This window comes from Pyxicephalus adspersus, chromosome 3, assembly GCF_032062135.1.
Source record: "Pyxicephalus adspersus chromosome 3, UCB_Pads_2.0, whole genome shotgun sequence".
In the NCBI taxonomy this organism is placed as follows: Eukaryota; Metazoa; Chordata; class Amphibia; order Anura; family Pyxicephalidae; genus Pyxicephalus; species Pyxicephalus adspersus.
The window spans coordinates 147,671,972-147,698,890 of record NC_092860.1 but is presented as its reverse complement, the minus strand read 5'-3'; the positions used below and the strand labels follow the sequence as shown (position 1 = coordinate 147,698,890).

Here is a 26,919-nt window from a genome sequence, read left to right as displayed (position 1 = left end):
GTCATGAATGGGTGTCAATGATTTTCTATGCAACATAGACTGGTTGGAAGGGGTGATGCCGCACTATACGTAGCTTCCTTAGTCTTCCTGAATCTCATCTTCTAACACCTCTTAAGACTCCTTAACCCTAATGCAATGCAAAGGCACTATCTGAATTGTTGCAGCTTCTAATGCACATTATGAGACGCGTACAGTGTATAGTGAAATCTGAGAAAGCAATTTTAGTTCTGGAGAGGAGCCTATACAACTGTTCAAGGAAAGCCTGGAAGGCAGATTTATACTTTGTACTAAAGAATACCTTGTTTATTCAGGCCCACTCCAAACCACAACATTGCAGTAAAATTAAAAGAACCCTAATGCAGAAAAAGTTAGCAATTTGCTTTCATTACCCGTGTGTGTTATCGGCACTTAGGTAAGGACATTTCACCATACTTCTGGCACGTTTCCAGGGAGTTTACCAGGAGGTGATGTCAGCCCCAAAGTATGAAATCTGAGATAATTAAAGCAAATTTACTAACATTTATTCCTTGTCTCCCCTTGTCTTGCAAGGAATTGGCATGAATGTAAAAGTAGACCTTAGTTTTTTGTGCAAGGCATGCTTAAAGCCCAAAATTTCAGTATCGGGTAAAGGTTTGCTACTGTGTCCTACCAGAGAATAGTAGTTGAAGCTACACCACCAACCTCCTCACAAGAGCTGTTCCCCGTGCTTATTTGAGTGTGTGTGTGGTGGGGGGGGGGATACCAAAGAGGGAGGGGGGAAGAGAAGGGGTAAGGAAAGGAATATAGAGGTAATGGAAAAAAAAGTGAGAGGGGAAGAGAAAGAGACATACAAGGGAAAGAGAGGGTGAAGGAAGGGGAAACAGAAAGGGAGGGGAAGAGAGAGAGGAAGAGGATAGTGAGGGAGAGAAGGTGAGGGGAAAGAGACGGAGAGGAGGGCAGAAAAAGGTATGGATATGGGAAAGAGGGGAGAAAGAGAGGGGATAGAGAGAAGTAGAGAGAAGAGAGAGGGAGATGAAAGGAAAGGGGGAGAAAGGGCAGAGCAGAGGAGTGAGAGGGATGGAAAAATGAATGAGGAGAGAAGAGTGATTCCTTAAATACAACTGTCTCCCTGCACAGATCCCTGTACTCTATGTGATCTCAGTATAATCACTTTGCACTTAAAAGTTACTGTAGAGCTTATCGACCAGGAGCAACAAGTTCCAGTTCTACATGGAGATATTGTAAAGCTGCACTAGCACATGGCCAAGGTGGCCTTGTGGGAAATTGGACCCTGGCTTGGTTGCATGTATGGCACGGCTGAACATTACGCTTCGGTTATTCTATGATGAGCATGTACAAGCTAAGAACCTAAAATGAAATGACCATATTTCAACGAATTTCATTGCTCCTACCTCCCACTTGGTTTCCTCAATCTTTGGAAGGAACTCTGACTGCTCCTTCTTAAAGGCCATACACTTCTTCTCCAGTTCCTCTCGTTCTTGAAGCAACTGTGCAACATCATCTTGAAGCTTTTTCTTCTCCTGTTGGAGCTTGAAGATTTGAAGTTGCAATGCCTGGTGGGCCCTGTGTGCTTTCTTAGACACTTGCTGAAGTTTGTTGGCATAGTTCTGTCTCAGGTCCTCCATTTCACGCTCCCAGATCTTCTGCTTCTCCTCAAAGACCTGGAAAATGGCAGCCTCACTTTTATCTAAGTTCCTTTTCATTTGTATTACCTCCTGCTCCTTTTCCCACAGTCGGTCCTCCAAGTCTTGTATGATGTCGTCACTGGAAGGCGAGTGGAAAGGCAAGGTCTCGTTAAGATGGTTAAGCCGGCTGAAAGAAGAGGTGCTCTTACTGGAAGATCGTCCACTATCTGAGGTAGATATTCCATTATATCCTACTATATTCTTCTCTATATAGGTGGTCCCAATGCGGTTTATATGGCTTGTTGACGCGCTCATTGGGCCAACGTGCTGGCTGTAACCAGTCCCATAGGTGGGTAAACTGGTCAGTGAATTACGACCAGAATCTGAGAGACCTCCCACCTGATTTGAAGACCTATTGTGACTGCTCTTCTCTAAACTGCTGTTCAGGACTGCTGCACTGTTGCTGTTTCCATGACCAGAGCTTTTTCGGTTCTCAGTAATACTGTTATTTAAAGGTGGACAGAGGTTCTGCATGGAATGGAAATTCTTAGGAACCACAGGTTTAAAGGCAGACGGTCGAACCAAAGGCTCATTGTTCTGTAAAAATAAAAAGCACAAACACATTGAGAAAAGGAGAATGCATGTTATTGTGAGTTGCAGTAAGATAGCCTTTACATTTTTATGTGCCCCAGTAGGGTTCAAACCACACCTGACATTTTTTAGGGAATGCAATCAAGATTGTTTCACCATGCTTTGAGACTGACTAAAACACACTGCACTAATGAGCACTTTAAACAATCTCTCCCCAACCTCTATAGCTCCAGGCACTGTGGAGTAATCCATCCTCAAACTTCATAGTAAAGTAACCCTGGCAAGTTGTAGTAGACTTCTAATGTAATCACAGAGCAGGAGCAATGCTTTTTTAAAAGAATTCTGGATAGTTTACAAGTGACTGCTGGCGCAGAGAAATCTGTCATACCAGAGTGCCTTTGTTTTGTAAATTTGGGATGAATTGCTCCACAGTCCCTGCTGCTACATAGGCCAATAAGTGTTTGCCCATTTTATAATTATCAACAACTATCTCTATATATATCCAGAAAGGTTTAAAGTCCTATGATTTACCTCTTCCAAACAACATTTATATCTATATCTAATTATACTTTGTTTCCCTGAGAATAATTATCTAAAATCATATTCTATTTAGGCTTCCCAGCTGCTTCTGTTCTACGTAAACTCAGAATAATGGATCAAGTTCAGGTTTTTGAAAAAAAGAGGGATACCAGTTCATCCTATAGAGTCCATCTGCAATATTTTCATTGCTCTATATCATCACATGATATATGGCCTGTTTTTCTTAGAAATTCAATTTTCTCCCACATTTCCCATTGCAAGTTTTTCCTATAAAGGTTTGTACTACAGAGAAAAGGAAATATAATAATTGTTCATCTCTGGTATTTAGTGTTTAATAGAACTGGGTTGTGTCTCTTTTAGACTTCACAGTCATATTTAGAAACCCTGCACATCTGCTAACAGAACAGTGGATGGAAGCCTGTAAACATAGAGATTTAGTACATGGGAATCCCAATGCACATTAATTTATGTGGCATCAACCAGGCTAACACTTAAATTTAATTTTCCCAGTTCCTATCGTAAAACTTCTGCATTTGGCACAGAACACAAGATCTGTGTTCAAGAAGAGCCACTAATTGCAATATCCAACTATATCAGCATACATGTGACCAACTACTGCAGCTGTGTTGACTGGATGGATCCTAAATCAGTAAATTAATTTAAACACTTTGGAAATTCTAAATTAAGTAAACATTATGAATTATCTCCTAAAAATGTGATGATAAGCAAAATGTTTTTTTTTGGTGGAGGGGGAGGGGTCCTGGTAATCTTCATCTTTTAACTTGCTTATGGATAACACATGAACCTTTCTGGCTCCTAAGTATTATTAAGGGGTTGGTTTGTTTTGCACCTTTAGTGTGCATACATTACATAATTTTTCTTAGACCTTTCCCCTTTCTGATGTATTATTAGTCACATATATAGCAAGAATATAATTGTCCTGCTAAATTTAAATCTCATTGGGCGGCATGTGGATATTTGCCCCCCTCACTGGCTTGGTGGAGGAACATCTGGATATGTCACATATATACCACAAACATTTTCAGTCAACCATTCTGCATTTTGCTACATTTACCAAACTAAAACTATACTGAAAGGTATCTATGATAGCATATTCCACATGCTGTGTCTGATTTAATAAAACTCTCCAACACTGGAGACTATGATTGGAGAACCTGGGTGATCCAGACAACCTTGAATGGATTTTGTCCTGAACTGAAAACATTTGAAAACCAAGAATAAATTATTTTTAAGCAATCCATTCTAGGTTTGCTAGGTCATCCATGTTCTTTTATGATAATCTCCTGTTTTAGGGAAAGTAAATAAATCAGGCTCAGTAGAGTCTGAGTTAAATTAAATTGTAAGTTGCCCTTTTTAGGAAAAAAAAGAAACACAGCGGTACCTCGGTATAAGTCCGCTTTGGAATAAGTCCAACTTCGTAATAGTCCTGTTTGGACATAAAAATTTTGCTTTGTGCTAGAACTTGAATGGGTCGAAATGAGTCACAACACCGCGCACTACCCTTACTTACCTCTCTCGAGACAAAGCCACGACTGCCCACGAGCGTCACTACGCCAGTTGCTACCATTCAGTGAACAACCCACGCTTTAACTCTCTGTGATATACATAACATCTCCTCCTCCTCTCTTCTCAGCACCATCCTAGTAGGCACTCGACTATTCTCAGCAAGGTAAAGGAAGGGTACATTTTCATTTATTTCATCTAATTGCTTTTGTATTTATGTACTTTAGTATTAAGCAGTGTTTAAATTGTTTTATACAACCCCATTAATGTAAAATATGTCAATAACTATAGGATTTTTGTTTTCATGGGAATGGATTAATCATTTTCCTTTTATTTCTTAGGGGAAAAATGTGTTTGGTATAAGACCTGTTTGGTATAAGTCCAAGGATCTGTAACGAGTTAAGGACTTATACCAAGGTCCCACTGTATACTTTTTGTGGCTATCCAACTATAGAAGTGCGGATGCCTTGACCACATGCTCAAACCAATCAGTTCCCAGGCAAAGCTGCTGACTAGTTGAGATTACCTGAACATCATTTTGTTAAGATTTATGAGATAAAATCATATAGCCAGTGCCTTGGCATGAGGAACTGGAGCACTGCCTCTGTATTTATGCTTCAAGGATCTGGACACAAACCTCTATTTTATATCATGCATGCCAGTAATCAAGCCTTGTTTGGTAATTCTCTAGCTACATCAAGTAGCCATCTTTTTTTCATTGGGTTGGCCTATCAGTTGTTACCTGTTTAGCCAGACATAGTAGATATGTGTGCAGTTGCCTTTAAACTTTGTTTCTCACCTTCTCACTCTTGCGCTGTTCCCCATTGATGTACATAGAGTTTTTCTCTGTTTTATAACACTTTTCCTCCCCCGAGTATCGGTTTGAATAGCCGTTCCTGGAGCCGTCATTTTGCTTGAGGCTATTTTGCGTTCTAGTTCCAACACTCTTCATGGCAAACTCTTGATCGTTTGCCACTCCGCTGCCAACACTGCCCATATTGCCCTGGGAAGGAGAATCGGAAGATCTGCTGGTGAAGGAATGGAAGGACTCTTGACTCTGGTAGGTCGTGTCGCTCAGGACAGGTCTTGAATCTAGTTTTGCCATGGCAGCACAGAGAAGGATGTGTGATGGGAGTTAACGACACTGCAAGAAAAAAAAAAAATAGTTGTATTATTTTGTCTTGGCCTTTTTTTTATATGAAGATGTATAGAAACCTTGTGTCTACTGCTATGTTCCATTACAATAAATGAAAACTGTGAGCGTTGTAAGAATTGTCTACCTTATGTACATTTTACATTTCCATCTTGATATGGAAAGTGGAGGGAAGGTCTATCTATCCTTGAAAATAATAATAATGCTAACCCCAATTATGTCAAAAGGTTTAGAAGAATAAAAAAGAAAGGCGCGGGTTTGGGCAACATAATAGTTATTATTGATATATTAAGTGAGTTATATTGTTAGCATACAACACACAATTCCTCGAATAATAAAACATGAGGTTAGGTGGTTTGTCCCCTTATTCCCATAATGGGAAAGGGAGGTCGCTTTTTGAATCAAATGAACTGGATAAATCACAATGCTCTCTGAGAATGTAAATGTAATGGGGTAAGGATAAACAATGTAGCATGTCCCGACACATTTCGCCTAACTAGGCTTCTTCAGGGGAGTAGCTTCAAACTATACACTGATAACAAAAAATACACATAAAGGAAATAAATAAAGGGGTATACTGATTTTTTGAATGACATTACAAAAAATGGAACAATATGAGCATATACATGGATATAGATATGGTACAAAGGTAACACTAAGGGTAGGTGTTACAGTAGCTTTATGTGACTAGAGGTAGAGGTAAGTAGAGGTAGAGGTAAGAGAGTAGAGGTAAGTATACAAACGCAAAATATAAAAATAATAATGCCAAATTTGAACGTAGAGGCAAGATATGTAATCCATGAATATTGTACATATTCAATGATAAAATTAGCTAATAGCCGTTAAAATAATAATGATAAATTAATACTGTGATATTGGTTTAGGTGTTAAATTAATACTAAAAATGTATTTAAAGGTAAATGCTGGAATGGAAAGTCAAATGAGAAACATTTGGTGATACTGGACAGATACAGGTAGCCTTGGAAAGGATACTAGGAATTGAAAGTGGTAGTATAGATTAGTATTCATCCCAATAGGGTAGACATAATAAAAAAAAATTAGCCATTATTTTGCCAAAAAACTCTGCCTTTCTCTCTTATTCTTCCATACATTTCTATCTTGTACTTAAAATTTGAATTGATGCAAATGTACACTATACAGACACAAGTATGTGGACATCTGACCACCATAAAAACATTAAACTGGGGATACCCTTGTCCTCTACAATGTCCTTAAAATTATTAGCTCTGTACCAGGTCGACCTAATGACCATTTCATATATGTACACAATATACAGATAATAAGGTAATCATATTCCCATCTCTTTTTGAGGGAGAACAAATAGAGTTCAGGTAATATCTTCCTCCATCATGTTGTTAGTTTAGCTCCCCTTCTCTGCACTCTTTCCAGTTCCACAACATTCTTTTGGTGAACTACTGGCCAAAACTCGACTGATTATTCCAGATGAGGTCTGACTAATGCTTTTTACAGTGGCAGGATTATGTCTCAATCTTTGCAGTCTATATGTTCTCTAATACAACAAATATTTTGCTCACTTTGGAAACAGCAGCTTGGCGTTGCATGCTATTATTAGGTCTGTGGTCTACAAGAACACCCAGATCCTTCTCCATCATTCTGCCAGTTGTACCCCCCCCTAGAACATATGATGTATAGGTGTTATTAGCACCCAAGTGCATAACTTTACATTTATCAACATGAATTGCTTTCCAATGGTACAGAAACATCTTGTAGGGTCTTTATTTTACAACATAGCTTGGAATCTTCAGAAAACACAGATATGTTGGGTAGGAAACTAGAATCAAGTCCGCTTTAATTTTTTGCTAATACCAAATGCAGTTCAAAGCTCTCAATGGCTGCAACTCATTCAAAGATGAACATTTCTTTAATATATAACTACAAAAATGGCTTAAAACGGTATACAGAGCTGTTCCATAAGCATTTTAACAACAGACTACCTACAAAACCTTTAGTTTCTCTTGGTAGATCCCATATTTATATATTCTTCCAAATATGTTGACTCCATCAGTTCTCTGTCAACATTGAGAAGATTGATGATGGATCTGCCCTAAAATTCCCTATCAAACCTGCCAAGTTGGAATAGCACTTACTTACTTACTTGCTTACTCACTTGCTTCTAAATTCCCATACTTTCCATCTGAACTCTTGCCCTCTACTTATCTCTCTGGCCTAACATATACAAGCAGACTTGGTGCCAATTTTCCACTCAACTGACTGGTCAATTTTCCAATTGCTAATCAATTTCAAAACACTGCACGCATGATATAATATCATCTGCATGATATTCCCCACTACCAATTGTTTCTTTATGATGAAAAGTAATGGGATTTCCAATCAGATATGACCAATTGATCTATCCACATAAAATCAGTAACCCCAAAATTGGTCTCTTAAGATTTGTCAGCTGTTTATTTGTTTTCGATCATAGGTGAAAATCAGTGTATCAGGCCCAGTCATCAAATAGGTCTAAAAGTCTTTTTTTTTTTAACCCTTTCTACAACAGCAATACCCAGGTCTTCTGTTCTGGGATTCCCATATTCTAATGACTTGGGGTCCTTTATTGGATGAGGAGGGTTTGGGGGCCTGGTTTCATCACAATTAGAGTTTTGATGTTGAGATTTTACCAGCATAAACAAGGTGGAATTGGCAACACTTGTACATCAACTAGAAGCTCTACTGAAAAAATATTCATATGCCTCCCCTTTACTGGCGACATTAGCCAAATGACTGGTACTCATTACTCTAGCCAACAAGATTATGCCTAATAATTTACTTCTCTAAAATCATGATAAATTTAGGGTGATGAAAACTGAAAAAGATACTGCTCACTAAACCTAGTTGATGCATACAAAAGCACATTGACACTTTTCCATGATTGCATCTGGTCACTCAAATCCATCTCTAGTCTCCAGCTCAGATTTAAGAAGCTGATTTTTGTGTAGTGCAGCTGAAAACCATCTCCTTGAAGTTCAACTGTAGGCTAACAAGATATGGATCCTGTAAACCCAAGACAGTGATTTTCAAAGGCCGGTTTCTTTCATTTAGCTTGTTAAGAAAGGGTGGTTAACTTACTTGACCTTTACCAAAGGGCCAAAGATGATACTGGTGTACACAAAGTTACAGAAAATTGTTAGAAAGCATGGAACTACTAAAGAATAATGTCATAGACTGCAGACATGCTCCAGGGGTGTGTGGATACAAAGATCATGTTGCAGGCAAAAGTCACAGACTGCATATTTTTATCACTATAAATTTATATAGCACCAACACATCACACATAGTCTTACACTAACTGAAACTTATGAAAACCCATGCAAACACAGGGAGAACATACAAGTGTCACTGTCCCAACCAAGATTGAAACATAGGACTGCAAAATAGGATTGCTAAGACCTAAGTCACTGGGCTGCCCATGTTAGTGATCACAGCTCTTTACCAATGAATGGTCCAACATTTGTACTTCTATAGTAGCCTTAAAACTGCAGGGTAAAGGACAGCACAGGTAAAATAAAATATGAAAATTTAAAAGAAAACCTAGCAACCACCAATAAAAACCCAAGCATGCAAAATGTTGACCACTGGCTGCTAAGGCCTGAGGGCCATGCCATTAGTTCCCCAAGACCATGTGCACTCCTCGAACCATAGTTTGAATCAAAACCATATAACTCTGCAGACAGCCTTAAGTTAGACAATACAGGGTCATGAGCAGCCCAAGAAACAGCAACCTGACATGCCAGCTTTGAAGAATTCTTCAACAGTGAAGCATTGGTGTGAGATTACTGTCATCTTGGAGTAGAAAGTTGGTCTAATTGGCTACACCTCCAAATGACAGTTCTTGCACAAAACTTGTTTAAAAAAAAAGGTAACACCAAGCTTTCTTCTCTGCAATCTGACATTTGGCTACTTATGATGTTAGGCACGTTATCTCTCTCCTCGTTAACAACTTTGCCTGTGTATGAAGTTTTGGTCCCTCTCGAGTTTCTCGCCTTGCCTGTGAACTTTTGGCTCCCCTCCCTCTACGCCTCCCTACTATGCTCTGGCCTCAGTGCTGTCAAAGTCAATTTTTCAGTCGAGAGATTTCCCTAGTTAAGTGTTTGCTGCAAGAGCTGCAGATGAAAGTGAGTTGAAGTAAAGGTTATGTGTGTAATGTTCGCTCTTGTGGAGAAAATTCATAAATTGCCAGTACGTGTTGGGTTGTGTGTGAATTTCAAACTTGCAGGGGAATTTGATTACCAAAAACCCAATCTCAGTCAAAAAATTAACACAGTCCTAGGGGATCTCTCAGGTTAAAGATTCACCCTGGCTTCTACATAATTATGTCCTTATTTCACACTTATAAAGGGGATGGAATCCCACTTGGTTCACAAGAAAGACAACTTTGAAATCGATTGAGGATTGAATAGATAACTTCATCTCAGAACGTTCCAAATATTAAAACAGACCTTCCACCAAAATAGAAGGTCCTCTTACACTCTATGGGCCCCTTCTCCAAATCACCTGTTGTTAGTAGGCAAAATGTCCCTAAAAATAAAAAAGTTAGAACTATGCTTGGCTTATTTCTTTTTTATAGCCATGTCACCTAGGAAAGGACGACGTCACTATGCTTTCAAAAAGGTTTATGTGGTACACAGTGCAGCCCAAAATTTGAAAAAAAGACACTCTTTCCATGGAATATCTTCTCATCGGATTTCATCTGCCAGGAACCTGGACAATAATACCATGTCCAGCAATGTGAAATATCACCCACCAGAAGTAGGTGATTTTGGGCGAGGGAGGGGGTAAGCGGACTGTCCATTTTAGAAGAAGTCCACTTTAACACAATTTCTCTCGTTTTGGTAAATACTCATGGCTTGAACATCAAATACAAATGTATGTACATTAATGGATATGGCAACCACTTTTGTTTGAACCAGTCATTTTGGTTTACAAAAAAATCAAATAAAAGGGCCAACTATGCTCAGAAACAGATATCAGTTTTTAAAGCTATTGATAATCTCTTAGGAACTCACCTGACTTCAACAGTTCTGCAAAAGAGGTCATCAATAAATCAAATGATGGTGCTTCACTTCAAGGATAAAGTCTTCAAGATGCAGAACAAACTTAAGGAGTCCAGCTAGGAGTAGGGGGGCCATAGACATCAACTATTGTGGGGAAATCATATCTTTGAAGCCTCTAAATTATATAAAAAGTGTCTGGTTTCATCTTTCATCCATGTTTTAGTTTACATGGGCCTGAAAAATGCACCACCCCCCTCAATGTTTAACGTCCTATAGTTTTTTCCTTTGCTATTGTATAATAACAATACTATTCAGCTATTTATGTCCATCTTGATCAGTTTTGGGCAGGTATAAGGTACATTGAGAAGAGCTTCTAGTAAAGGTATTATCTGCCCCAAACTTTACTTGCCTCCTTTTGGCTAAGGGAATGTAGTGATAGGCTAAGTATAAGGCAGGGGTATCTATTTGTTTCCAGGTCCACAGACATTCAAGAGCACTTGGTTGGTCAACACAAGTTTCTGGGCTGCAATTGCATGGGTTAGTTATTTATTAAATCTGCTACATGCATGCAAATATAGAAAATGTATATTGAGGGAAGACGTTAAATATGGGGACCTTTAGGCAGAAGAAACTCTGTGGTCCATATAATACTATAAATTGCCTCATATTTCTAAAGAACAAACCTAAGGAGTCCAGCTAGGAGTAGGGGGGCCATAGACATCAACTATTGTGGGGAAATCATATCTTTGAAGCCTCTAAATTATATAAAAAGTGTCTGGTTTCATCTTTCATCCATGTTTTAGTTTACATGGGCCTGAAAAATGCACCACCTCCTCAATGTTTAACGTCCTTTAGTTTTTTCCTTTGCTATTGTATAATAACAATACTATTCAGCTATTTATGTCCATCTTGATCAGTTTTGGGCAGGTATAAGGTACATTAAGAAGAGCTTCTAGTAAAGGTATCATCTGCCCCAAACTTTACTTGCCTCCTTTTGGCTATGGGAATGTAGTGATAGGCTAAGTATAAGGCAGGGGTATCTATTTGTTTCCAGGTCCACAGACATTCAAGAGCACTTGGTTGGCCAACACAAGTTTCTGGGCTGCGATTGCATGGGTTAGTTATTTATTAAATCTGCTACATGCATGCAATTATAGAAAATGTATATTGAGGGAAGACGTTAAATATGGGGACTTTTAGGCAGAAGAAACTCTGCGGTCCATATAATACTATAAATTGCCTCATATTTCTAAACTTAATGAAGATCACATGGCTCCTAACAAGGGAGGGGGGGCAAAGGGGTACTACTGTATCAAGCCCCAAACAAGAGCCTGACTTCTCCAGTGTTGGAGACATGATGGAAAATGGTCTGAGAAGCTTACCTAGTATGGGGACCAGAAATTTCTAATGGCGGTCCTGCTTCTAACTCTTATAAACATTTACTTTCCAATCTGTGTATTGATTGGCTTTGTCATTAATGTGGCAGTTGAGTCTTTTGGCGGTGTTAAAAAACCACCATAGGTTTCAACTTACCTGCAGGAATAGAAAAATATTCACCATCACAATATTTAACAACAAGGCAGGTGATTGGGTATGGCAAAATCTCCAAAGCAGACCTGTGCTTTAAACATTGAGGGCAAAGCAACAGCCTTACTTTAGTGTCACTCCATCCAGCATTGCATGATCACCTTTCCTACCCAGCTGCTCCATTTAGCCACTGGTGAAAAAAAATGGTATTTCCGAGTTTGAGAAGCAGGTGACTTATTCCCCTACCACCCCTGTGACAGCATTGGTACCTAAACACCCAGTGCTGTCACATGGATTTAGAAAAAGCAACCTCTGACTACAGTGGCTCGGGCCTTAAACTTGCATTGGTGGTGGAACATCAAGGACACAGCTTTAAAATGGTCACACCTCTTACTCATTTTTGCAAATTACTTGATTATGTGATAAACGAACATCATTTTTTTTGTATGTGAACAACAGATAAAAGAAGAACTATCCAATAACTATTACAAACAATTTCTGTATATGCTGCTTCACCATTAAAAAAAAAAATTACTGGTAATACTTCGACAGACTTTGTGTGCCCAGACAATTCAGCCATGAGGATAAAAGTCACCACTCTTCAAAAATTCTTTCATCTCTGTCACAAGGTTTGTTTGCATTCAGGGAACTTCACCAGTACTGTTAATAATTAAGCCCCCTTGTACTTTTGCCTATTGAAGAAGAAACCAGTTTCTCATGATTCACATGTAGAAACTGCATATCATGTTTTACCAGCTGATCAATATCATTGTTGTTCTTTTATCAACAGAAGGTATAGCCAATGGCGTGAACCACATGTGCATACACAATACTAAAACCAACATATGCAGATTCAATACTAGAAACTACATGTGCATACACAATACTAGAACCAATATATGCTGATGCAATTTCTAGAAACTACATGTGCATACACAATACTAAAACCAACATATGCATACTCAGTTCTAGAAACTACATGTGCATTCACAATACTAGAACCAACATATGCAGATGCAATACTAGAAAAGACATAGGCACACACAATACTAAAACCAACATATGCATATGCAATACTTGAAACTACATTTGCATTATGCCATACGAGTGAAGTTTGGAACTGCAGCCCTACAAGACATGCCTATATGCTATAGACTACCATTCAACCGTATAGGTGACTAAAAAACTAGAACCCATTGGTTTTCAATTTCAGCAACTAATCCTTCTGACCATTAGACTCTTGGATCTTAATATGAACCTATACTCTTTCTGCCTGCCTGGCATACTGGCAAATAAGTATATAGTTTTTACCTTCCTTTTTGTTCATTGTTGATATTGTGGAAGAAAGCAGAAATCTGGATTGGTGAAGGATTGGGTAGTATTGGGAAGGATTGAGGGGGCACGCCCTACCCTTGGCTTTGATGTTGCCAATATACTCTTCAACTTTCTGAGATAGGAATGAGGAACACCTTTTAGGTGCCATTTTTTGTCCATAAACAATCCATTAAAAACATTTCAACATCTTTAATATTTAATACATAGTTTTTAAAGGTGTATATATTCACCCAAAAAGGGAAAACTGAGGGAGAACAATGGACAAGGAGACTTGGAATGGAAGACAGTCTTTCTAAGTCTGGGACGGTTGAGAAAAATGGCTGCCAATTTTTGCAATATGAAGAAAAAGACCATAAAGCCCTATATAGTACTACATACTAGGCAGGAGGAAGTAAGGGAGATTTTATAGGGGATATTACACAAATCAGAGCTTGTACTTTGATTCTGTATTGTATAAATAGCCAAGAGCAATGCCAGAACCAAGTAAGATACCATTTTAAGTGCAAAAACATTCAATAAAAAACATAGAAGTAGGCCAATGCTTTGGTAGGTGACTGTCATGATGAAATATGGAACCTGTCAAATGATAAGCCATAACCCAAATCCATTTAAATATTTGAATGTATTCTTTGACTGGATAGATCCTTTAAATTGTGCTTTTCAAGCTGCTATAGCCTTGCATGGAGAATTTTTATGATTGTTTCCGCAATAAGTGAGTCAGCTCTGCAGTATTCCTAGGATGCAGCATCCTTTAGAAATTACTGATTAAGACACATTCTTCGTCATGTAACTCAGATACATAAAGTAACGGAGAACATTAAGCAGAACACGCAGGAATGATTCTATAGGATGTTGTCAGCCCCCATGTGAATCACACAGGTGGAAATTTATCATCATTACCTGATCTGTGTAGTGTCAGTGTTGTATGTTCTCCATGTTCCGTGAGCAGGGAATCTCAGTGTATGCTGCCAGAGACACAGTGTACAACCTTTGCTCCTATAATCACTCTGAACTCTCTTGTTTACTCTGCAGCAGGTAACATAATATCAACAGCATAGCAGAAAAAAAACTAGTAATTTATTATTAGTATTACACAGTATTTATATAGTATTTATACTTTATATAGCGCTGACATATTATGTTGCATTGACTATTCTACAAAGTCCATAGTCAAGTCACTAGCTGTCCCTCAAAGGAGCTTACAGTCTAATGTCCCTACCATAGTCATATGTCTTTGATACAGTCTAAGGTCAATTTTTAGGGGAAGCCAATTAAACCTTACTGCATGTTTTAGAATGTGGGAGGAAACCCACGCAAACTCCATGCAGATAGTGTCCTGGCCAAAACTCAAACCTGGGACCTAGTGCTGCAAATACCAGAGTGCTAACCACTGAGCCACCGTGCTACCCTTACCCATTTGAAGCAAGGGTTCCTAAATCTAAGCTCCAGACTTCCCTTCTGTCTTACATAGTTGCTCCTGTCCTGTTCTGAAATTGATTACTTTGATTTCACTGCACACTGTAAACTTCTCTCAGTGAACCTGATTTATTAAAGCTCCCCAAGACTTGAGGAGATAGACTATCAAAGAAAACCTAGGTGATCAAGAAATCTGGAACTGATTTAGTCCAGAATTGAAAATAATAGCAAACGATTTTCAAGAAATCCCTTACAAGTTTGTTGGATCACCCAGATTCTCCCATGATAGTCTATCTTCTCCAGTTTTGGTGTACTTTATTAAATCAGGCCCATTGGAGATCAGTAGACCAGTCAGTAGGGACTAAAATAATGTTTGCAATGAAAAGGTTTTGTTGAATAATTTAATTAGCATATTGATTGTGAGAGGGCAAATTAGTAAAATAGACAAAAAAAGAACCGGTCCGGTCATAAAAATAAAAAATCGGACTTACCTTTACTACTGCAGGTCCTCAATGTCTCCACATTTTGCTTCTATTTGGTCCCGTTCCAGATTCTTTCTTTGTCCCAATGCGGAGGAACCACTGGGTGCCGCCATCTTCTTCCTTTGTCTTCCGGCTTTTGCCTCCATTACCCAATCGTGCACTGTGCAGGCGCAAAATATAGTGATGATTCCTCCTGTAAATGTAGAAAAATAAAAGTGCCGTTCTCACCACACTTGCATGAGATTGGCACTTTTTTGTACACTGCAGGGAAAGCCCTTTCTACATATGGCTGAGATTGGCCATGTACAGAAGAAGCAGCACAAAGCCTCCTGGGTTACATGAGGAGGCTCTGGGCTTACTTTTCAGTCTTCACTGCCGTGGCAGTAATTACCATAGTGGAGGAGTCTACTTTTTTTTCTTTTTTTTTTTAAAAAAGGTTTTAGAAAGAAACAAACATTTTTTGATTTATTTAAAAGGGTCATCCAACCTTTTATATTAAGTAAAAAATGTAGTGACCCAATATTTGATTTCCCATACTACCTTTCCCCCAGACCCAGTAAGCTGGGGAGTAAGTAACTGAGCACCAAATAATGGAGCTTGGATTATAAAACAAGAAAGAGAAATTATACATAACACCCATCCTCCCTTCTAATGATTGACAAAACCAAAAATATTTGGATGAAAAACGAGAAACTAGTATAACTTATAGTTTATAAGATTTATCTGATCCCACAGAAAATGCCTATTGGTACTTGTTCATCTTTTCCTAACAATAACACATGGAACACTCAGTTTTCAGTTTTCCTATATTTCAATTACTCCTTTCTTGCAAACAAACAATTATTTACAGGACCCAATAACTTAATATGACACACAACAGAATAAAGTCAAAGCATTCACCTGCCCCCTGGTAAACAGCCCTGTATAAAGTTTCCAATCCAACAATGCAAGCCTAAAGGCATCTCACAGATCTGTCTAATTTCTGTTCAAAAATTATTATTAACTATTACTAAGGTTTTTTTAAGTTTTCAGATAACAAAATGTACAGATGGTTTAAAAACAAAAATGGGGGAGAAAATACAAAAGATAATAGAACCATAGCATAATAACAATGTGCCTAATTTTATCTTTTAGAAATAAACCCCACTTAAAAGCTTTATAATAAATAATTATTTTATTATAAAAGGTTATATAAATCAGAATTTTAAAGTATATCAGTATATGCTTAATACTTGTTAAAGTGTGTCCTCTGGCTGGAAAAATGATAGCATTATGGAACATTAAATGTAATGAACAGAAATCCTATTTGAAGCATTGCATGCACTTGTTTTGGGATAGCTTTTCAGCTTGCATACTCATGCATTGGTGTTTTGTTGCTAACACGCATTCGTAATGCACTTTTAGGCTTGGACCCATTTGCTCCAATTTACTAAGATGGCATCTTAAATGCAAAGTTACCATTAAACATTTTTCTAGCCTCAGAAAATGTTAGTTTCATGGATTAGTGTAATTCTTGTAGATTGTAAACTCTTTCGGACAGGGTTCTCTCCTTCTCCTGGGTCACTGTTTGTATCTGTCCAGCATTTGCAACCCCTATTTAATGTACAGCGTTGCATAATATGTTGGTGCTTTATAAATACAGTTTAATAATAAGAATTCTGCTATACAGCAAAGAGTATGATGACAGTGCCTAGGACTGACTTGTGTACTGTTTTTGTGCCTGATGTGTTCTTCCCTGGTAATCCCTTTCCTCTAGCTCCCCAATTCTTCCTACCTGTAAGTACATGAGGTCTGCGTCCCTGGATACTGAGGTCTGTGGTAGGCAGATCCTATGTGTAGCTGCAGGTGCAGAGATCCCTGAAGTTGGGCGGTGTGGCAGTAGTAACTGAACCTCTACATATTGCAGCCAGTTTTCACACACATACCAGGAATTCCTGTTTCCTTTTCAGGTTCACGTGTCTAGCACAAGTCACTAATAACATAAGATAAAGGGTAGTGCTAACAACCTGATGAATGGCTGTGCTGGTGTGTGTGCTCCTGATGTGAATGAAGTGTACAGCCTACCAATCTAAATCTCAATGTGTGTAAACTCTCAGAGCTTGCTGCTTTCTGAAAAGATAACCTACCTTACTGTTACCATTCCCAGTTATGAGTACACCTGTAATATGCACATAGGTGGGTTACTTTTGGTACATAGTTACATAGTAAGTCAGGTTGATAAAAGACATAAGTCCATGAAGTGCAACCACTAGGGAAATAAACATATCCCAGATATAAAACCCTATAGACACAGTTGGTCAGGAGGAAGGCAAAATAAAAAAAAACTGGTACAATTTGCTCCAACAGGGGAAAAAAAATTCCTTCCTGATTCCATGAGGCAATGAGATGTTCCCTGAATCATCCCCAGTTAAATTATGTGCTTCTAGAAATCATCCAGCTTTTTCTTAAAGCAATCTATAGTAGTTGCTGGAACTACTTCCTGAGGGAGCCTATTCCACATTTTTACAGACCTTACAGTGAAGAATCCCTTCCTTATCCGGAGCTTAAACTTCTTTTCCTCCACACACAGAGGGCCCCCTTGTCCTTTGTAATGTTCCTAAAGTGAATAATTGGAAAGAGAGTTCTCTATATGGACTGTTTACATATTTATACAGGGTGATCATATATTATACGTCTCTTCTCAAGGAAAAATAGGAATTAAGTAACTGTTTCCTTGTGCTCCCAACAACTTCTATTTTTGGTGCAAGAGTCATCAGAAGCTCCGGTGGAAGTTTGAAAACTGAGGGGAAAGCAGGTGATCATTAGTTTCCAATGCTTCACTTTCCATTTGATGGTTGTTTTAGGTTGGTTTACTAAATTGCATGGGTTTCAAAGCAAAGGGATGAGTGTCTCCTGCCTGTAATGCAAATGCATCTAATGAAGACATGCCATATCCAAAGGACCATGAACCTGGTCAGATGTAGACCATGCTATCATCCTTACTACACTACTGAATTAAATGTAAATCTGCTGACTTTGTTCCTCAAATCCACATCAAATTTGGGAAAAATAGGCCACCTAAACAAGCCCTTTGAAAGTCCAGACATATTTATTTGCACTCCTTTCACAGCTTTATGATTTACTGCTTAGGCACCACAGACCTTTTTTGGGTGGAAGAGTTACATTTATCAGAGCAAACCCAGGACAACAAAGTATTTGTCTGGGCTTCAGTGGTGGACAGTAGAATGGGGGAGCTGGAGATGTCTATAGTGTCTGTTATAGAGCAATCCTGTTACCTTCCTTAGTATGGACATAGTAAAGGTTCAATTTAGAAAGAACCTCTATTCATCTACACGTCAGTAAATTGCATCATAGGTGTAATAGCAGGTGCCTCAAAATGCTTGTCTTAGCATCCCATTAAAGGAGGACACTGTTAATCTAATACATTTAAAAAATAGTTAAAACATACAAATTTCATAATATTAATAATCTATAAATATTTTTGAGTGTCTTTTATTAGGACAAAAGATTAGAGAGAAGATAGGATATTCTTACACCTAGCACTTAATTGCTGACTGTAAATTACAATAATTAAAAAAACTATTCCGGAGAGATAAATTTGCATTGGTATACCAGTACTGAAATGTAGATTCAGATTCTTTTAATTGCTCATTAGTGACTGGTTCTCTTTAAGCTGAGCTATCAGAAACTGTGTAAAAACAATCTTATTTATCAGGCATTCCTTCAGCATGATCATTTGCTGTGAGGGTGTACTGATATAAATAGAATATTATCATCTCAGAAACACAAGGAGCTGCATGTGCCAAACTGCTTTTCCTTATGTTCCCAGGATTCTAAAACACAAAATCTGTTAATAGAGGATGCCCAGAAAAGTAATGTTTGAAATGAAAACTTCTGAAGCTCTAATTACATCTTAATTGGATACATAACACAAAACTGATGTCATGTTAAAGGCCCCGTGTGGAGGAAGTCCAAGAACTGAACCCCTTGCTTGCTCGCATCTGGTCCTTGGGGTACTGTTCCTCCCACAATGAGGAACCATTGCTTCCACTGATAGAAAGATCCAGTCAGTTCTTCTGCTGACATTAAAAATAGGGAATAATAGGGAATTTTAATCAGAAACACGGATCCTGGAGTAATGATTTTATTCCTAGTTAAAAAGTCTCCAAGTCTTAGGAAACACTTATTCATCCACCATTGAAACTGGGAGGGGATATAGCTAGGTGGATTATTGAGGATAGGAGCCAGGGGAGTATGAGGGGAGTACAGGTTATGGTTTCTCCTTATATTATCCCAAATAAATTATGAGTTAGAGAGAGTAGGTCATAAAATGAAAGGCTGTTGTTTGGAGGGTACCCATATGACAGCGTCAAGGTAGGTATGCAAAATAGAGCTTCCATATCAGACCTCTTGGGTTATAAGAGGTTGTGGGTATACCTTTTAGGTTCTGGTACCCCCAGACCACAATGCAATCTGGGAGGAAACAGCTTAACCCTGTTTACTTTTTGACCCCATAAACATTTAGGGAGTTTATTCTGAACATTCAGAAGGATGCCTGACAGTAGGGAAATGGGAAGGGTTCCAAAATAGTAAAGAAGCCTGGGTAAAATATTCATTTCTACCAAACCACGAAGGGGGCATATCAGACCACCTAGTCAGGTTCCCAGAAATGGAGCAAAAGAGTAAGGAATAATTTTCCTGGTAAAGGGCTTGTAGGGAAGGCGGTTGAAACCAACAATGTAAGATAGGATCAAGGTTATTTTTTGACCCTTAGGCATGAGCATTATTTCCAGTTGACGTTGGATGTTTTCTACTCCCATCGACCATAGTCTGGTTCAAGCTTCCAAAATGTTTTGTTCTTGGGAACCCCTACATTTCCTGCAGAGATTCCTGCAAACGTTGCTAGGGGTTCTTTGAGCAATGAGCATTTTGCACCTCTTCGGTTACTTACCACAGACACCAACAATCTTTTTGGTGATGGTTACTACACTGATCTATATCAGAGCTAGAATTCCAGAGCGTTGCAGAGTGGGGAACAATTGATGATATAATAATAAAAATAAAAGGCCATTGCACTGCCAAGTCCTTTAACCAGGAGTTCCTGTGCCCTTAGAACCATTCCAGGGCAGATAAGGCTGCCTATTTGAGAAGCTGCCTCATGCATAAAAATTTTGACTGGTGCAGGGGGAAAGTAAAAGGTCTTTAATACTGAACACCAGGTAGGTTAGGAACCTGCAGTTGTAAATTTATTATAAAAACATTAATTGTAGTTTTTCAAATTCAAGCCGTGTAAGGATAAGCAGGAAAAGGGAAGTTGCATAAGGAGGAAAGAACAGTGACAGAGAGATGAGCTATATAGTCCATTGCCTCTCCCTTAACAATCCATTCACAATCTCAGTAAAGGACAAGACCTGCAAGTGTTACTTAATTGCAGCAAGTAAAATCCAGTCCTGTATCTTACCAGACAGGCATTACAGTATAATCGGTTCACATATATGTATAAAGTGGTCTGTCTGCAATTACACTCTGAAGGAGACAAAGACCGCCATAGGTTGTCCACAAATCTTTACATAAAGATGTATGGACTTAGGCTAGGTACACACGTGCAATAATTGTCGTTAGAAAACGAACAACTAACGACAGATCAATGATTATGCTTAAATATTTTGTATTGTGCACAATTATGTACGTGACGATACGATCGTTCAAATATAATCCACCAATAGTCTACACACGCTAGATACGATCGTTTGAACGATGCAGGAAGTGACATGTAAAGGAGAAAGTGTACTGCAGAACCATCCACGATCACTGAACGACAAATGTACCCAAAGACAGTATGCAAACGATCATCGCCCGATTAGATCCGCTGGGCCGGTCGTTTGTTTCCAGCGACATTCCTCATTCATCGGCGTTGTTGTGCACTTTTTTGTTAACGATTATCGGACCATCTGTCCTTAGTCGTTCGTTTCCAACGATAATAATTGCACGTGTGTACGCAGCTTTAGTATATTCTTTTGTATGCAAAACCATAGATTGATTGGTGTTCCCATTAAATTGTTCATTAGATTTTGAGCCCCCTTAAGGGACAGCTAATCACACGACTATGATTTAGTACAGCGCTATGTAATATGTTGGAACTAAACAAATACAACATCATAATTTTTTTGTTGCAGAATCACTTTGCAATGCATACAAGGACAAAGATTCTTAGCCATGTCCAATATGATTTATATTACTGTCATATGTCTGGGAATAAAGATTTGTATCTTCATAGTAAAGCTTTGTAAATAGAACCTCGACTGTGTATAGTTATATAATGGATTGTTTTTCCAAACAAGAGTGGAGTGTACCTTTAATTACCCCATCAATGCATTCACTGGAACCAATAAGGAGCACAGACTGTTAGCTTTAGTCCGGTCCTAATTAAGGTCTATCTTGGAGGGATGTGCTATAAAAAGCCTTGTTTCATCTCCGGGTTTTTAGCAGAACGAGTGGGATTGGGCCAGCAGGAAGCTGGCTGCTATGGTTACACTCTTCATCGTCTCTGACTGCCAGCGATACATGTTACAATTAATCTCAGGGACTCTGGGAGGCAGTTTTCACTCATTTGCAATGTGCAATGCGTAACACATGTCAGAGACAATCAATGTCTGCACAGAGACCCGCACCTTTTAATAAATTCCACTCCACAACATCTACCTTCCCAGGGCGCACATTGTGGTGTATAAAAATAAGATATTGTTAGCGTCGGTAGAAAGCTGTATTAGTGTGAACGCAGGTAACAAACCTCCGAGAAGATATCTGAGGGTTTGCAGTGAAGTCAAAACTGCCCTTCATTTCAAGGTGATCGACAGATCATGGATATATATTACTTAGGCTAACACTGGGGATAATATGGCAAAAAATGGGCAATTTTTGGGCAATTGTTTATTTGTTTTGAATCAAACTTTCCTGTATTTGAACAAAACGCCCGCATCCTTCTTTTCACCAAGGATATCCCATTCTGATGTGCAGATCTATATAAATGCATGCAGTATATGGTAACACACCTTCTGTTCTAAATTAACAATCCTTACTTACTGTACTGCGTATATAGAGCGGTTTTTCATATTTCTCACTTCAAATCTTTAAAATAGTGTTCAGGTCTTCAGAGAACCCTTTCTATGATTATTATTATATCCACAGCTCACCGTATATTAGCATGGAAGTCAGTAGAAGGAATGCCTCCTATGTTGTTGGCCATTGGGAAGGCTGCCACCCTTACAGATAGCCAAAATGATCATTGGTGTTAATTAAAAACTGAACGGGGACCACAAATTTCTATTAGCTCAAGGAATCCCTATTCACTGGTATAGAGGATAAGACTTATAAGGCCACATTGGCAATAAGAGAGAATGGATAAATTGAAGGAATAAATAGGTTTTATCCAGATGACCAGATGAAATACTCATCAGGTAAGAACTCTAGTCTTGCAGTAACCAGTTATAGGCACCTAGAGTTGTAGGAACATAACAACCGCAGATGCTATGGCCAGACAACAGACTGATCTAATGAAGAAGCTCCAGCATGTTTCTGCTGGCCAGTGACAAGTCCATCTTTGTGATAAGCCAAGAGTAATGTGCAGATGGCAGGCAAATGGCGGTGCTATGTCTGCAGGCTGGCAATCTGGCAAAGCCACAAGGATTGAAGCCCATTGCAAGACTGTTTACACTGTGTGAGAATATATATCTATATCTATCTATCTATCTATCTATCTATCTATCTATCTATCTATCTATCTATCTATATATAGAGAGAGAGAGAAAGAAAGAGAGAGAGAAAGAAAGAGAGAGATCACTAGATTTTCTCCTAAAAAAAAGATGGGCATAGAGATATCTATTCCACCTGAGCAGGCAAATTTGTGCCACATTCATGACACTTAGTTGATCTTGATAGTGGTGTACAAGTGATCCTTTATTCTTCTTTCTAAAAGGGGAAATAATGGGGACCACCCAATCTCCCTGTATTTAGGACTTCAAAAGGGCTTGCTTTCATGTTCCAGGTGCCCAGAAATATTTGTGTACTTTCTTAGTTCAAGCATTGTTTCTAGTTTATGGCCACTGTGTTGGACTGCTAAAAACAGCAGTTTAAAAAAAATTAAGGCAACAGGAAACAAACTACATTTTCCCAGGGCTGGCCAAAGAATACAAACTACTCTCATTGGTCGTAAGTACTTTTCAATAAGGGTTCTGTGGAACCCTAGGCTTCCTCCAGAGGTTTCCAAGGATTCCTAGAGCAATGTTTGTGCCTCTCAGGTCTGTAACGGTGGCATTCTTGCCACTGGCCAGCAATGTAAGAGGCATTCTTCCCATTGACCATCATACCAATTTACCATGAGTTGTGAATATTGTTATTATTGTCTAGGGTTTCCTTTGACCTTATTTCACAGACCCCCCATGGTAAAAAGATTGTGAAAGGTTGGTCTAAATCATTGTTTTTCCCTTGATCTATTTTCTTCATTGAAGTCCCTGGTGTTATATGGATTATTGGGCCCTTGGAGCATTGTTTACTTTCTATATACATAAGATTACTAAAAATATATATTTCATGACTTTAACTATTATTCAGAACATTGCACTTACCTCCCCTCCAGCAAATAAATCAAGATTAGTCTATGAGAAGATGCAAATCTCCAGAGGTGACTTGCTTACGGAAATTTCAGTCTGAGATGTGCAGAGCTGGAGGCAACTAGCTGGATTAGGATAGGAGGAGGGGAAGAAATTGCAGATGCAACATGCTAAGATGTTTTTATGTTTTCCTTCATATACAGAGGGCGAATAGAACTTTGTGGGTGGGCTTCTAGATAAAAGTGATCTCTAGGTAATGAATCAATGCAATCAGTTATTGAATACCTAATGCCATCAATAAAGCATTTCAACGATAATATCCTGAAAATTCTCATTAAGAGATACTTAAATTAGTTTTAAATTATCTATTAAAGAAATAGTTAGCAGAGCTAACACAATGCTTGGAAAGCTATTGTACAGCAAGGTATCAGAAAGCTACTAACACTTGGGTTTAGACATCAGAAGTGACAAGACTAAGTGTTAAATTTGAGTTTTCTTAGAGCTAAAAACCCTTTCACTTGCCCTTGTAATGAAGTTCAACCCATCCCCACCACCGGTGCAGTCAACTGGGAGAAGGGGGAGTGATTCAGATGCTCCTCTAGACCTAAAAGAACCAGGTGTTTCTTCTTCCTCATGGTGGCCAAATGGAATATAATAGAAAACAAAGGAAAGCCATGTTTTAATGGAGTTAGGTAATTGAAAAGGTTCAATTTAAGGGTATTTGAAGACTGTACACATCAAATATAACTCGAATTAGCAAGCTTTTTCACCATACTTTTGGATTGCACTTGAGCCTCTTGTCACTTGCCTCATTGTTTGCAAGGTTCCTTTCAAGGCATATATACATATATTTATATATATATATATATATATATATATATAGCACCAATATATTATGCAGGTAATAGGGGTTGCAAAAGACAGACAAACAGTAACACAGGAGGAGGAGAGGAGCCTGCTCAGAAGAGCGTACAGTCTAAGAAGAGGGGGAGATAACACACAATAGGAGGGGAGTTATGGATTGGTGGGAGAGTATTGAGGATTTAGGACAGAAGAAGAGGGGAAGACAACTTGAAAAGGATGGGTTCTAAGTGCTCTTTTAAGTGTGCAGAAAGTAGGAACAAGAAAGGAGTAGGACAAGGAAGAGAGCTCCAGAGAGTCGGGGCAGCCCTTGAAATGTTTTGGAACCAGGCACGTAATGAGGTTATGAGTGAGGAAGTCATTAGTAAGTCATTGGAGGAGCGAAGAGAGCGGATCGAGGAGTATTTTTCTACCAGGTCAGAATAGTAGGTGGGACAAGAACTGTGGAGTGATGTGAAGGCAAAGCACAGGAGCTTGAATTTTATTCTAAGGTGGAATGAAAGCCAATGAAGAGAACTACAAAGAGATGCGCAGAAGAGGAGCGGAGGGAAGGATGGATGAGTCTGGCTGCAGCGTTCATAAGAGATTGTAGAGGAGAGAGTCAGGTTAATGGAATATGGGAGCATTACAGACAAGAGATTATAAATTCTATTTGAGCACCATTGTAGCAAACTGCAAAAGAGAAAGAGAATGGCCCTGAAACTAGTGAAATAACTTTTCTACTTTTTTTTTACATTGAAGGCAATCAAAACAAAAGAGCATCAATTAAACATTAGCAAGATTTAACTTGCTGGAAGGCCATTTGCAGAAAGAAAATATGATAAATGAATATAAATGCCACAAAGACTCTTGGGTAATCTTACCAAGTAGGTTTTACCTTTTATTTTACTTACAAAATGTTTACATTCATAAATCGAGTCAATCTCTAAAAAGATATGTTTCAATACAAGGAACAGTTTTTCTCTTCATAGTCATATTTGTACCATGAACCAGACTGACCTTCCAATCTTTTATCAAGCATAGCTGTCTCTTCTGATCACTCAGTGTTGTGTATTTGTGTATTGCGGTCAGGTCACGTCAGGTGAAATGCAGATGGAGCGGAGAAAATGATTGCCACAACTCCACTGTAAAATCCAATATACAAAGAGAAAATATCGGGGTGTATTTAGAAAACTGGCAATGATCGATTCAGAAATCATTAAAGGCTTTTTTGCTGTCAATTAAAGTTTTACCGTCCTCCATGTTTTACAAACATGTCAAAACTCCGAATATGTACACTTGCGCCAGTAACTTAAAACATACAAAAGCCTCAGAATTGCCCAGAAACAAAGGCAGGTCTGCAGTTTATTGTCCAGCAAAGCCAACATGCTTCATTGGTTCAACAAAATTCCCCTTTTCAGGTCTTGCAAATACATTGGTAGTGATACTGAATGGGCTCTACACTAAGTGCTGACAAGAGGAATGATCACTCAAATGTTTTTCTATATAAAATACCCAGATTAGGGTTTGATACTGCACTGGTGTAGGTTCAGGAAAAAAAAATATCCAGTGATGCTTCTTGTTAGCATTGAGTCCTTTCAATATTACTTCCATGGTATTTACAAGCCCTGAAGATGATGAGGGGCGGGTTGCTGGACCCTAAACCTGTTGGCTATATTTTTGATGTCTATGGATCACTAGTTGGGATGACCATTAATGCCTTTATACTTTATACTTATTTTTGATATTCATGTTTATTTAAAACATTCAGCACCTCCTACATCTTGTGTTCTTTGGGTCTGCAATGGCAGCCTCACCTAAGTTATGATATAGTAGAGTTTCATAAAAAAGGTAAAGACTTACTTTAGGCATTAGTATGAGTGTTAGTATTAGATTTCAAATTATATGTTTTAGTCAAGTGTTACTCCAACAATTGCTGTTTGGCATTTCTCAGGGAAGGTTTACAGATGATGACAACAGTAGACCATGTCAGTATAATGTATGTAGAAACAGTCATATGTAAAATCATGTAAGATCATGTGCAAGGCTAACAAAAAATGACAGGAAGTACCTGAACATAAACCTTCATGGAGGGTTGGTATGTATTGATTGATTACTTTTGCCCCTTTGTGTATTCTGCATTCCATTTTTTGTGCTAAAACAAGCTAAAAGCATGTTATATGTGCTTACATGTGCTGTCATTTAAATTAAAAAGGCCTTCAACATGAAACTTGAAGGGTT

At 38.5% G+C, this 26,919-nt stretch overlaps 1 protein-coding gene across 4 annotated transcripts in view; it reads right to left on the bottom strand.

Moving 5' to 3' along the window:
• Positions 1-26,919, bottom strand: part of LZTS3 (leucine zipper tumor suppressor family member 3) — a 49,132-nt gene that overhangs the window by 12,501 nt on the left and 9,712 nt on the right. The window contains exons 1-3 of one of the 4 annotated variants that reach the window (XM_072406647.1): positions 17,004-17,162; positions 5,080-5,424; positions 1,392-2,222 (exon numbers count right to left, since the gene is read on the bottom strand). In XM_072406647.1, coding sequence (XP_072262748.1) covers positions 1,392-2,222; positions 5,080-5,385 — 1,137 coding nt within the window. In that variant the 5' untranslated portion in view covers positions 5,386-5,424; positions 17,004-17,162. Of the gene's footprint in view, positions 1-1,391; positions 2,223-5,079; positions 5,425-14,231; positions 14,291-15,238; positions 16,101-17,003; positions 17,163-26,919 lie in introns of those variants that run through there. The other 3 variants (XM_072406649.1, XM_072406648.1, XM_072406646.1) reach the window with 3 other exon arrangements.